Here is a 14,223-nt window from a genome sequence, read left to right as displayed (position 1 = left end):
TAACATCTCACACAAGTTAGAATAGCGATCATTAAGAAGTCAGGAAACAACAGGTGCTGGAGAGGATGTGGAGAAATAGGAACACTTTTACACTGTTGGTAGGACTGTAAACTAGTTCTACCATTGTAGAAGGCAGTGTGGCGATCTAGAACTAGAAATAACATTCGACCCAGTGATCCCATTACTGGGTATATTCCGAAAGGATTATAAATCATGCTACTATAAAGACACATGCATACATATGTTTATTGTGGCACTATTTACAATAGCAAAGACCTGGAACCAACCCAAATGTCTATCAATGATAGAATGGATTAAGAAAATGTGGCACATATACACCATGGAATACTATGCAGCCATAAAAAAGGATGAGTTCATGTCCTTTGTAGGGACATGGATGAGGCTGGAAACCATCATTCTCAGCAAACTATCACAAGGACAGAAAACCAAACACCGCATGTTCTCACTCATAGGTGGGAACTGAACAATGAGAACACTTGGACACTGGGTGGGGAACATCACACACCAGGGCCTGTTGTGGGGTGGGGGGAGGGGGGAGGGAAAGCATTAAGAGAAATACCTAATGTAAATGACGAGTTAATGGCTGCAGCACATCAACATGGCACATGTACACATATGCAACAAACCTGCACATTGTGCACATGTACCCTATAACTTAAAGTATGATTTAAAAAAATGTAATTCCTTTTACTTAGTTCATATGACTTGAGTAATCTTTGGGAAATAAAGACGATTTTAAAAGTTATTGGTAAAATACAATTCTCTTCAAAATGTGAATAAATATGTGGTCTAAATTATGTCCAAATATTAGGTTTGCTGAATGCTTTAAGGTTATAAGCTGCTTCTTTGTCTTTTGAGAATTGTTTAACTTGCCTGCTTTCCAGCTAAGTAAGTCCTGGGGATATGTGGAGTTGGCCACACCCCTAGCTATGCTGGAAACAATCAGACCTTATCAACACCTAGCACATAATTAACATAACTTACCAGGTTTTATGTTAAAATTAAATTGCTAAGAATCAACATTGTAACATGCAATTAAGACTGCTAGAAACACTTTTATATGCAAGGTGTGTAAGAACAGAAGAACTTTTTTTTTTAATAAAAGGTTACATAAAAGGTTTTTACTTCTTTAAAATTTCTGAGTCATGATTTTGGCAAAATACATAATTTATGGTAATCTGAAATTCAAAAATCTAACTTCAGTTTCAATGTCTTTCCTAATGCATGGCTTTTTGGATGGATCACAGGGCCCCTGAAAACATCCAGAAAAGAGGTAAACGGGATTATTTGACATGTTTAGGTACATGGGACTGCAAAAATGATGTTCAGTCTTTTTTAGGTTATATTTTTGTGAATAACACTAACATATGTTCCAAAACTGTATTGGGTTTATAAAATTTTAATGTCTAACTATGTTTATTATGTTGTTGTTGTAAACTACAGAAATAACCAAATTTCCTTGTATAAAGCTGCAAACCAAAGCAGAACAAAAAATTAATCAAATATCTGCCGGGGGCAGTGGCTCACGCCTGTAATCCCAGCACTTTGCGAAGCCGAGGCGGGTGGATCACGAGGTCAGGAGATCAAGACCATCCTGGCTAACACGGTGAAACCCCGTCTCTACTAAAAATACAAAAAATTAGCTGGGCGCGGTAGTGAGCGCCTGTAGTCCCAGCTACTCGGGTGGCTGATGCAGGAGAATGGCGTGAACCCAGGAGGTGGAGCTTGCAGTGAGCAGAGATCATGCCACTGCACTCCAGCCTGGGCGACAGAGCAAAACTCCATCTCAAACAAACAAACAAACAAAAATCAAATATCAGGAAAATACTTTGTTGGATTTTCATGTTAAAGCAGCTGATACTGAAATTTTTTAAATACACAATTCGAATAAACTTCACAGTCTCAGTCACATTACCTATGATAACCCATTAGTCAGTGCTATGCACCTAATTTGGAAAAACATCTGGTATTCAAGAGGATACGTCTAATGTTAATTAGGCATGGACTCATGGAGAACCAGGAGGATGGCCTTGTCCCTCCTGAGTCCTTAAAGCTCTTATTACTAAAAGTTCTGCATGCCACGACTCAGCATGGAAAAGATAAAATAACCCAAATTGAATACATTGGTGTGGTAACTTACAAATTCTTCAGGTACATTTGGTCAGCTGGTGGGCCATTTTATAAAGGGATTTCATTTAATTGTTATTTTCAATGCATGTTCTGGTTGAATAAAAGTTTTCCCATGCAGGACGGCTGACGTTATAACAGCAAATTATTATGCTACAGTGTATTTTCACCAGGTAAAGAAAGCTTTTTATGATTTGGATCTTCTGAGAACATCAAAGAAAGACTGTTTTTGCCATCCCCACTACAATGTACGTTGTGCACATGTACCCTAAAACTTAAAGAACACTTTTACACTGTTGTGTTTGGGACCTTGGGCTTTGGGCTTATGGTCTTGCAACTGAGAAGCATCCCTCCATGCTCTTGGAACTGCACACCCATTGGAACTCTTAAGGTAAAACTAACAAGGGAAATTTCTCTCAAGAAAGAGATGGCAGCCTTGATGTGAACAGCTTTTCCCAAGTTCACAGATTAAGACTTCTCCTACCAAGAAACTCTTATCTTTGAATATTTTCTTTTGCTTATGCCTCTATGAACAACTGGAGTGGAAAAGGAGTCTCTTATGTGCACTTACGGGACATACATTTATTTTTGAAGGGGTTTGTAGCCAGCCTTATATATGGATAAGTTTATTTTTTGATAGATAAAGGATAAAGGCCTAATGTAGGTAAGAAACTTTAATGGTACATACTTTGCCTTGTAATCAGTCAAAAACAAAACATTCGTTCACTTCTCTTAATGCACAGCATGGCTTAAAGAGAACACTGCCAGGAGGCCTTCACTCTTCTTGAAGGGAATCACCTGTTAGGTCCTTTTTCAGGGGTTGAAAGTAAAACAGGCAATGACTAAAAATGTGTTTCCCATAATAGGCTCTATGGCACATTCTATGGTAAAGTCTACAGTTACACAAGAACTTTAAATTCTCCTGTGAAAGTTATGCTAAATAATAGAATTGGCTGGACAGAGAAGTACCTGTGCAGCTCCTGGCACTTGCGGCCTATGGAGAAATACATCAAATGAAGATTATAGAGATTCAGTGGTAGGAGATTGATGAACGGACTGCTTAGAAAATGAATTGCCTATTTAGCTCATTCTTTGATGTATTTGATTTTAGGAGGTTTGGCTTATGGGGACCTTATGTAAAGAACATACTCCAACCTCTTGGTATTATCCTCCCAATAGTCATAATAATAGTCTCCCTGATGTGCTGTGTTCTCTCAAAGGCTTTAAATGCTTTCCTGCAGCCATCTCTAGAATGTCAAATGGTCTCTCTTCAACTGGAATGACAAGAGCTGAAAGAAATGTGTGACCATGAGGACAGTGTAACCTATGAATAATGTGCTGAGACCGGAAATCCAAAATTACGGTAACTGAGAGTGGTGCTAGGGCCCTAAGTTTTGGTCACACTCTTACCTGTGAGAACCTGACCAAAAAAGGGAATTTTTAAAACAAAATTCTGGGAGATCATTGTTTTGGACTAAGCTTGTGCAATAGGCCCCAACAGAAAAAACCAAACCAAAATGCAGTTATTTGTGCTAAGACTTTAAGGAAACACAAAGATCCTAGAACACACCACAAGCCAGATTTTGCTTTCCTCCTGCAAATCTCTATAACAAACATTCCTGACACCATAAGTGTCCACCCCCTGAACTTCCCATTAAATCTTTTAGCCAAATGCATTTCCTCTCTCCTGGAGACCATCAAGCTTCAGATGATTATGCAACAACGGTTCCTGCCACTTCCAGGTGAAGACACCAGCCCTGGCCATCAAGGAGCTATCCTGCCTCCACTAGATACAGCAGGGTGAGAGTTCCATGATCCCCAATAGCTCAGAACTATGGCACAAGTCAGCATGAGGCAGTTACAGAAAAAAGACCACTGGTCCCTCTGCCTCACATAAATATTTATGAGGATCACATTTCTTAGGGGTGAATGAGACAGGGAAATAGGATCTGGAGGCAGGGAAAATAAGGTTGATTCACACTTCAGCTATGACAGGAAATATCCTCTCAATAGAGCGTATGCTGAGTAAGTGACTTTGTAACTTTACTTCACCCTCTCCATTTACATAGGGTGCACACCAAGGAACCAATGTATTCTCTAGAGGGTATTTAAACTTCCAAAAATTCTGTAATGGGATCCTTGAGCCCGAATTCTTGGGCTTGGGCTCCCCCACTGTGGAGTGTACTTTCATTTTCAGTAAATCCCTTTGTTCCATCCTTGATTATTTGTGTTTTTTGTCCAATTCTTTGTTCAAGACACCAAGAACCTGGACACCCTCCACTGGTAACACTAGGATAAGGACACTGGTTGGTGCTGGACAGGGTAACTTGAAGACCCCAGGAATCCAGTATGAAGAAGGGAAAGAGATGGACAGGTTGCCAGGTAAGAAACAGCATGAGAGAGCACAGACACCAGAGTTTTTACAGCTATGGCTTTGTGCAAAATGGTGAGCAAAAATGCAAGAAAAAAATGAGCTAGGTACAGGGGCTCACATCTGCAGTCCCAGCACTTTGGGGGGGCAGAGGTTGGAGGATCAGCTGAACCCAGCAATTTCAGACCAGTGTGGGCAACATGGCAAAACACCATCATCACAAAAAATACAAAAATTAGTTGGGTGTGCTGGCATGCACCTGTAGTCCCAGCTAGTTGAGAAGCTGAGGCAGGAGGATGATGTGAGCCCAGGAGGTGGAGGCTGTGGTGAGTTATGATTGTGCCACTGCACTCCAGCTTGGGTGACAGAGTGAGACCCTGTCTACCACACACCCCCCACCCCCCCACAAAAAAAAAGGAAAGGAGAAAAGAGAACAGGATATATTACTCTGTGATTTTTCTAAAAGAGGTTTTTAAACCATGAAAAGAAAGCATCATAACATGCTGCAAAGGAGAAAGGTTTTTAAGGGTGAGACCAGTTCCCAGAAAGACAGGATACAGGGAATCCTGGAGAAATCCAACTGCCAGGTAGAAAACAGAGAAGTTGGGCAAAATCATGCATCTGGGTCAGAGTAGGAGAAAGAGGGAGCTGGGACTGAGGAATCAATAACAGGGACGGCAGGCACAGTGGCACATGCTTGTGGCCCCAGTACTATGGAGGCTGAGGTGGGAGGATCACTTGAGCTTTGGAGGTTGAGACTGCAGTGAACTGTGATAGTGCCTCTGGACTCAAGCCTGGTTGCAGAGGAAGACCCTGCCTCAAAAAACATTAATTTAATTTAAAAATAAAATAGACACAGATGAAGGTGGCAAGAAAGAGACTGGATTCCAGAAGTTCCCAGAAGTTGAGAAGATCTTCACTATAGATTCCTGAGACCACAGCAGAATGAGGCAAGAGAGGGAAAGGGGTGTTGTTTAAAACAAAAATTTGTATAAAACTGGCACAATAGCTTATTGTGGTACAGTCTAAAAAGTGGGATGGGATACCAGCCAAGTGCATAATTTTAATGTGGGTTTATGATTCCATCCTCCCACCCCATCAGCTCTACAGCAATCCTGGTAATGAAAACATCCCTTGAGATTTTCTTTAACACAAGAGCTATCACCTCTCTGCCCTGATGTAGCCTCTGGTGATGCCCTCTGTCAGGTTCCAGGAAACACAGGTTCAACCTACTCCAAGAAATCAAGAAGACAGACCAAGTCGTAGTTATGTGCAAGGTAAAAGTCCACTCGGAAGCCCAGAGCAGTTGAGGGTTTGCTGCATCTTTTTCAGATGTGGCAATGTAATTTTTACATCAGTCAGCAGCCAGTGATTCCACATTTAAATAAAATACACAGACCCATGTGGGAGGGGCACCGGAAACTTGTTACTATGAATACACACAACAGATCAATAAGGTGTTAACACAAAGTGGGGTGGAAACCAGTGTTCTTCCATTATTTATTTATTTATTTTAGATATATGGTCTCACAGTGTAGCCCACGCTGCAGTGCCCTCGGGTGATCACAGCGCACTGCAGTCTTGACCTTGTGGGCTTACGCAGTATCATCCTCTTGGCTCAAACTCCTGAGTAGCTGAGACAACAGATGTGTACCAGCACACCCAGCTAATCTTTAAATTTTTTGTAGAAATGGTGTTTTGCCAGGTTGTCCAGCTGTTCTCAGACTCCTGGCTCAAGTGATCCTTCTGCCTCAGCCTCTCAAAGTTCTGGGATTACAGGCATGAGCCACTACACCCTGCCACCGAATTAATCCCAAATGCCTGAGGGAAATGCATGTTAGCTTCTAATGTGTTCCAAGCTCTTGCATCTTCCCAGGACTCTGCTGTTCCGGGACCAGGCGCAGCAGCTACGTACCTCGTTGATGCTGATCTCAGCCTCCACACACTGCAGTCCCTTCTGGAGAATGGAGATGAGGGCAGCTGGTGGCACTAGTGTCCCATTGATGTTGGACTGGCTGATGTGGCTCTCGATCCCAAATGTGAAAGCCGAGTGACAAAAACCTGCAGCAAGAGGGGAAGGCTGACGTTGAGTGAGACCCAAATTGAAGGACGGAGGCACAGCCTTTGAGATCTGAAAGTGACCTGCAGATTTCAAATACATTTAATTTGCAGGCTAAGACAGCACTGTAGGATGTCCAGGGGCCCTTCTGATTTGGGTTCAGTAAGGTGGAAAAGGGCAAGGGGAGAGGGAGAGGTTTCAGACCCAGGAAGACCAAAATTGGTATCTTGGAACAAGGGCCTTTAATGGTAGAACCAGTCCAGTATTAAGAATAAGGCAGAGAACAGCACGGGCATGGTGGCTCACACCCAGCACTTTAGGAGACTGAGGCAGGTGGATCACCTGAGGTCAGGAGTTGGAGACCAGCCTGGCCAACACAGTGAAATCCTGCCTCTACTAAAAATACAAAAATTAGCTGGACCTGGTGGTGCACACCTGTAGTCCCAGCTACTCAGGAGGCCGAGGCAGGAGAATTGCTTGAACCTGGGAGACGGAGGTTGCAGTGAGCCAAGATTACACCACTGCACTCCAGCCTGGGTGACGGAGTGAGATTTCATCTCAAAAAAATAAAATAAAATAAAAAGGAATAAAGCAGAGAACAGACAATAAAGAGTTTGCCCTGCATGCCCCGGTTGGACATTCCTGTTACAGAAATTTGACTCCAGGATCCCCCTGACTCCATGGTTCACATGACTTTGCAGAAGCTCATGCTGAAGCTTCTCTGTGTCACCCCTTGCAAGCACACAGGGCACCTTTCTTCAGCCCAAGATGAGGGAACAGCAAACACTGAACCCAAGTGCACTGTGGGCAACTGCATTACAACCCGAAGTCCAAAGACAGAAATGAGCCTGTTCTGCACTGATTGGTGTGGTGCTGAATCATTTCCTCAAAATACTGGGAATTTTATCTTTTCTAATAGATACTGGCTATTTTCCTTTTCTCCCCCAGTGCATCATCTCTTTCATTGCCTCTGTAGGAAGCTGTTGATCAAAGACGCTTGGCAATTTAAAGGTGTTTTCAGTTCAGCTTTGAATAAAGGCTCTTGATGAAGCTGTTGGGGGGTGGGGGGTCAGTACTGAATACACAGAAAGCCATGCCTTGCTCTTGTGGATGACGCCTGCTTCAAGGAAAGAAGCCAAGGCCACTGAGCATCTGTGGAAGTCTAGGGGTAGTGGGGAAGCTGTGACAGCCATTCATCAAGGAGAGGAGGTGGCATCCTACTGCCGGCAAGTCTAGGGTGCTTCAGGGAGTTTCCTAATAAGGAACCTGGCAGGGCTGGGTCACTTTGCCTGGTGCAAAGTGTTTTTAGAGGATATAAGCCAAGTTTCTTTACAAGAACTTAATCTTTACCTTCTTACTTGTTTCCCTCTATATATTCACCTTCCTTTTCCTCTACCCATTCCTCTACCAAATGAAGCAACCCACCCTTGTATTCATCAAGGACTCTACTCCCCGCCATGCTATACCATGTTTCACCTGCAAGCTTTTGTCATTGAGGTCTTTGGCAAAGTGTGGAACAGAAAAACCCCAGTCAATGGATTAAGCAGGACCTCACTGCATTCTTGGCTCAAGGCTCCATTGCATGAAATCTTCCTTATCTACTCTGGGCCACAGTGATTCCTCTCTCATAGACATCATGACTCTCATGGTTGATGGGGGCCTCTCACGTGGCTCCTACTCAATGGGTTTAAGCCTCTCTGCACCATTCTATCACTGCCCCTTTCCCCTTGATAAATCAGGTCTCTGAGATCCTTTGAGGATAATTGACAGCCTCCCATTGCTCAGTTTGTAGGGGTGGGCCTGAGATCCAAGCCAGGGTAGCCAGTAAACACTTTAAGTCATCATGAAACAGCGTCAAGAAACATCTACTGAATGCAGAAGAATACAGCATTCGGTGCTGATTACGGCTCCTGAAAAACAAACCTCATGGCTAACAGATCAACTGTGGAAGAAAAGTCTTATGCTTCTGGCATATTTTATTCATCCAGTCTCACTCATTCATTCCTGCAACCACACTGGGCCACAGAACTGCCACCTGCAGTCACAAGCCCTGTGAAACAGAGCCGATTCTGACCACGTTACCACCTTCAACCAAACCTGAGCACTCTGTAAACTATCTCAGTCTTTGCAGTAGCTGTTCGGAGTTGATACTGTTTTTCTTTCACATATAACGACAAACATTGGAAACATCAGGTCAAGGTTCATGTGATAAGAAGATGAAACAAAATCTGAACCATAGGCTATGTGACTCTGAGATTCCACTTTTTACCTTTCACTTCAAGACCCACAGGCACAGGAACAAAAATTCTTGAATTCCCTGCATGGACACAGACTCCATTGCCATCTGGCTGTCCAGCTAGACTACCGGCAGCTCTGAACAGCAGTCAGCCGGGATGCAACTCAGGCAACTAGTAAAGAATGGTGTGCAATGCTCACTCTAACCCAAGGCAGAGTGTGCCCCCGATTTCTGTCTCATCTGGGTTTTTAATGTTGAGTACATGGTTTGGCTGCACACCTTTAACTCTCTACATGACTATGCTCTCTAATGCAAATTTCATTTCTAGACTGTGTGGACAACAGTATTCACATTCAACTAAAGCTTACTGGAACAAGGAGATGAACCAGCAAAGATGGACCAAGGGTGGGGAGTCTGAGACTTCTGCAAAGAGAGCTGAAAGTTGTCTGCTGGAAGGAATTTCTTGTGCAGATACACAATGACAAATGTGCAGCATAAAGTTATACAGGGGTACTGTTACCTTGAACATCTTTCATCAGCTTGGGTCCTCTTTTGGAAAGGGCAGGTTGTCATAACTGCAAATTAGGCACTTTCATAAGACCTAGGGGACGTACTGTTATCAGAAGTCCTCTTATCTGCTGAAATCTTTACTAGTTGTATTTCTTGGAATGCATCTCTATATGGGCTCTAAATCAGTGGTTTTTTCAGTCCATTTGCTTTTAAGACTTTCTTATTGATTTTTGGCCTTGTAATCTTGTGAAGGTAAGCAGGCGAGTGGGATGGAGAAAATGTCAGAAGCAGGCAGGATGGCTGGGTTCTGTCCTTGCTCTACCACTGGGTGCCTGGTCCACATTGCCTCACTTGGCTGCATCTGCATTTTCTCCTCTGCAATGCGGGGATAAAAAGTACCTCGAGGTGCTGATGAGGCACACAGGAGCCACTCCCCAGACACGGTCAATCAAGAGAGAAGACCACAGCAAGTAGAAATGTCACTTTCCCAGGTTTCCTTGTTCGTACAATGAGGATGTCAAATGAAATGGCCAGTAGGATATTTTCTAGTTCTGATATTCATTTTGGGACAGGATAATGCCTGCCATGTTCTGGATGTTTGCTTTCCTTTCAGATTTGTATGTGGGAGACAAATCCCCAGAGTAATGGTATTAAGAGGTGGGGCCTTCAGGAAGTGACTAAGTCATGAGGGCCCCACTCTCATGAATGGGATTAGTGACCCTATAAAAGAGGTTCGGGCAAGCTCCCCTGCCCATTCCACCACGTGAATACACAGAAGGAGCCATCCATGAGGAACAGGACCTCATCAGAAAGCAAATCTCTGGCACCTTGATCATGGATGCCTCCAGAACTGTGGGCAATATATTTCTGTTGTATATAAATTACCCAGTCTAAGGTGTTGGTTACAGTCCAAACAAACTGAGAAAATGCCCCAGGACTAGGTAATAGAGGAGGTCTGACCACTTCCTCTTAGGCCTGATTCATCAGCATCTTAGGCTATGGTTGCTGAGGCCAAGTGCCAGGGTGCTGTGGAAGGCACTTGGAAGACACAGCACCTCCATGGAAGATGCTTCTCTTCCAGGGCCAGCCCTGCCTGCACTCCTGCCAGCATCTTACCCCTCCAACTTGGGGTCCAGAATTAATGAACACATTAATTTGCAGTCTGCCAGAGTGGTGAGACTTTGATGCCTTGTGCCTCCTCAGCTTTCCTGCAACTCTGAACACACATCTCTTCTGCCCAGCAAGACACCCACAGGAAGAAAGACGAGAATGTCAGTGACAAACAAAGCATCCAGGACTGCTCCAGCGGCAGGTGCAGAAGTAGTTAAAGGGCAGGAGAATAATTAAAGTGCATGAGAATAAAGAGCTTGGTGGTACCTCAATGAAAGATAGTGTCAGGGTGATGGGTTGGGTTCCTTAGTGTCACATCTGAAGCCAGCAGCCTTGCCACCCACTTGGAAGGCATATTCCTGATGAATCTCTCCTCAGCAAGGTTTCTCAACCACAGCATGGCTGACTTTTAGGCAGGATCATTCTTTGCTGTGTGCGCACAGTCCCATACATCGAAGCATGTTGAGCAGCACCCCTGGCCTCTACCCACTAGAAGCCAGTAACATCCACTCCCATTGTGACAATCAAAAATGTTTCCATCAACCCCACCATGGTGGGGGAGGTGACACGTAAAAGGCCACTACTCCCAGCTCTACTCTCCTCACATTTCAGCTTGGTTCTAGGTTGTTGTTACTGAAAAGTAAGCCACTCTTTCCATGCGATTGTGCACAAACCTTAGAGTAAAAGAGGACAATCAGATGAGGTAAGATTATTCCCAAAGAGAAAAGAAGAATATAATCAAAATAAACTGAGAAAGGTTTAAAATAAGAACCACAGAAAGGATGGAAGGATCCTTCACATAAAGCCCTGTCCATTTGGAGTGAAAGGTGCAATAGTCTCACAAGAGAGGAAATGGTCTTTACAAAATTTGTCTCATCTAACGAGGCAATAAAAACAGATTTAAAACAAACCAAGTACATACTTGGTTTCTTGCAATGATGGCACTGCTAAACCATACCACTGAAATGGCATCACAAACCATTTCAGCTGTACAGTGAACCACTATACCCAGTTAATGTTGGCTTGATTCATCAGCAAAATCTGCTAAATTACCAGTCACTACTTTTTAGAAATACTGCTTATTTGGCATAGAAAAGCAGACACCTAATTCTCAGGTAGCTGTGGTGATGGTTTTGCATCTTCAGCTGAAACAAATACTAAGGGCACCAATTTGTGGCATTAAATCTGGAATTTTCATTAAGTATTTAACAGACATATATAATTGGAGTCTTGATAGATAATCAAAGCCAGTGAGCACTGTATGCTATTCCTAAATTGTCTACATCATTTAGGATGATGTAGACATGTCTACAGGTTTGCAAACTGAGGCCCACAGGCCAAGTTTGGCCCAGTGACTGTGTGTGTAAATAAAATTTTATTGAGCTACAGCCACATCCATGAGTTGATGGTTTTCTATGGCTGTTTTCACACTACACAGGGGGAACTGAGTAGGTGCAACAGAAACCACACGGCCCACTAAGGTGAGGGAAAGTGTGCCAACCTGCTTTTATATACAGTTGACTCTCCATATCCATGTCTCCATATCCAGTCATTCCACATACACCGATTTAACCAACCATACATAAAAACAAAAAATAGAAAAAAACGAGAAACAATACAATAACAATACAAATAAAAAACCAATGCAATATAACAAATGCACCATTTACATTGTATTAGGTATTGTAAGTTATGCAGAGCTAATTTAAACTTCACAGGAGGATGTACCTTTGGTATAAGTTTCAGGTGAAGATAAAAATAGTTATCTGTTAACTACTATGCCATTTTATATCAGGGACTTGAGTATCTCTGGATTTTGGTATTAAAGGGGGTCTGGGAACCCATCCCCCATGGATACCCAGGGATGACTGTACACAAATAGTAGCAGTAAACAAATGTCATGGCCTCCCAGACACCCTGCCTCCATCCTCTCCATATCTCTGCTATCCTCCTTTCTTTTCTTTGCTTCCACTCTGGTCCTGGGCCCTTACCATCTACAAGCCCTTTGTTCGTGTCTTCTCTTCTGATATGCCTGACAATAATGGCAATGACAATGATAGCTGGTGTCTAATGAGTGCATTCTAGCATCAGGCAATAGCTTGTGAACTTCACATGTGCTGCCCTATGCAACACAAACCCATTGCAGTAACTTTCCTGATCACCATGAGCTGCCTACTGCTCTCCTTTTCCAAAGCAGCTGAGGGTCAGCAGGCCTGGGTGAGCTTCCTCATCTCAGAATGGCCTTCCAAGCCTCATGTACCCCGTTCTAAAGCCACGTCAACTCTCACGGTGTTCCAAGCATATGCCTGAATTCCCATTTGACTTCTAGGTCTGGACCAGTAATTCTCAAGTGAAGCTGGTTTTGTCCCCAAAGGGAAGACATCTGGCAACATCTGGATGAGTGGGTGTCTATGTGCTACAGGCATCCGGTAGGTAGAGGCCACGAATATGGTTAAACATCCTGCCATCCACAAGGCTGTCTACAACGTGAAAAAATGATCCAGCCTCAGATTTCAAAGTGCAAGGGTAAGAAACTCTGCTTTAGAATTCCCTTGTCACTGCCTGCCCACCTTGCTAGTGATTACAGCTGCAGCCACCATGCCCTCCTTCACAGCAGCCTTCCTCATGCTCTCGACAGATGTGATGGCCCTCTTCTCTCAGCTCCCCTAGTGCTCCTCACCATCCTTGTGTATTATCATGGTATCATGTGCTACATCCCATGTTTCCCATGCAGCTCCTGGCTTCTGAGAAGGCTGATGCTCTTTGAAGGCAGGGAACCCATCTTAAATGACTTTATGTTACACAGCGACCCTCCTCACTACAGCAGCCGGTGCTCAAGATGAATGTGCTGAAAAAACTCATAATGAATTGCTCAGACAAATTGGTGAGCCAATGTCAATGAAGGGTGATAAGAAACTGAATAAAACTGAGTCCTCACTATTTTCAGAATAAATGACTCTCTCATAACCATCCTTTGAATGCACACACTCCCATGCCTACTCTGGACTCCTGGCAGCCACTGATCTGGTATCCACCTGTATATTTTCAGCACCTTAAGCATGTCCTATAGATGGAATCATATAGCCTGCAATCTTCTGACACAGCTTGTTCTTTTTTTCTTAGTATTATACTCTAAGGTCCGGGGTACATGTACAGAAAGTGCAGTTTTGTTACATAGATATACACGTGCCATGGTGGTTTGCTGCACCCATCAACCTGTCATGTACATTAGGTATTTCTCTTAATGCTATCATTTCCCTATCCCCCCAACCCCAACAGGCCCTAGTGTGGGATGTTCTCCTCCCTGTGTCCATGTGTTCTAATTGTTCAACTACCATTTAGGAGTGAGAACACATGGTGTTTTGTTTTCTGTTCTTGTGCGAGTTTGCTGAGAATGATGGTTTCCAGCGTCATCCATGTCCCTGCAAAGGACATGAACCCTTTTTTCTGGCTGCACAGTATTCCATGGTGTATATGTGCCAAATTTTCGTTATGCAGCCTATCATTGATGGGCTTCTGGGTTGGTTCCAAGTCTTTGCTAATGTGAACAGTGCCGCAATAAACATACGTGTGCATGTGTCTTTATAGCAGAATGATTTATAATCCTTTGGGTATATACCCAGTAATGGGACTGCTGGGTCAAATGGTATTTCTGGTTCTAGATCCTTGAGGAATCACCACACTGTCTTCCACAATGTTGAACTAATCTACACTCCCACCAACAGTGTAAAAGTGTTCCTATTTCTCCACATCCTCTCCAGCATCTGTTGCTTCCTGACTTTTTAATGA

The 14,223-nt window shown here is 43.4% G+C and overlaps 1 protein-coding gene across 2 annotated transcripts in view; it reads right to left on the bottom strand.

Moving 5' to 3' along the window:
* The window catches only part of LOC129025670 (F-box-like/WD repeat-containing protein TBL1Y), a 186,914-nt gene that overhangs the window by 43,959 nt on the left and 128,732 nt on the right, over positions 1 to 14,223 (bottom strand). The window contains exon 4 of one of the 2 annotated variants that reach the window (XM_054473325.2): positions 6,435 to 6,580. In XM_054473325.2, the coding sequence (XP_054329300.1) occupies positions 6,435 to 6,580 (146 nt within the window). Of the gene's footprint in view, positions 1 to 6,434; positions 6,681 to 14,223 lie in introns of those variants that run through there. The other variant, XM_054473324.2, reaches the window with a different exon arrangement.

This window comes from Pongo pygmaeus, chromosome Y (assembly GCF_028885625.2).
Source record: "Pongo pygmaeus isolate AG05252 chromosome Y, NHGRI_mPonPyg2-v2.0_pri, whole genome shotgun sequence".
NCBI lineage: Eukaryota > Metazoa > Chordata > Mammalia > Primates > Hominidae > Pongo > Pongo pygmaeus.
Note: the sequence above shows the minus strand (reverse complement) of the source record. Positions and strands in the feature narration are given on the sequence as shown.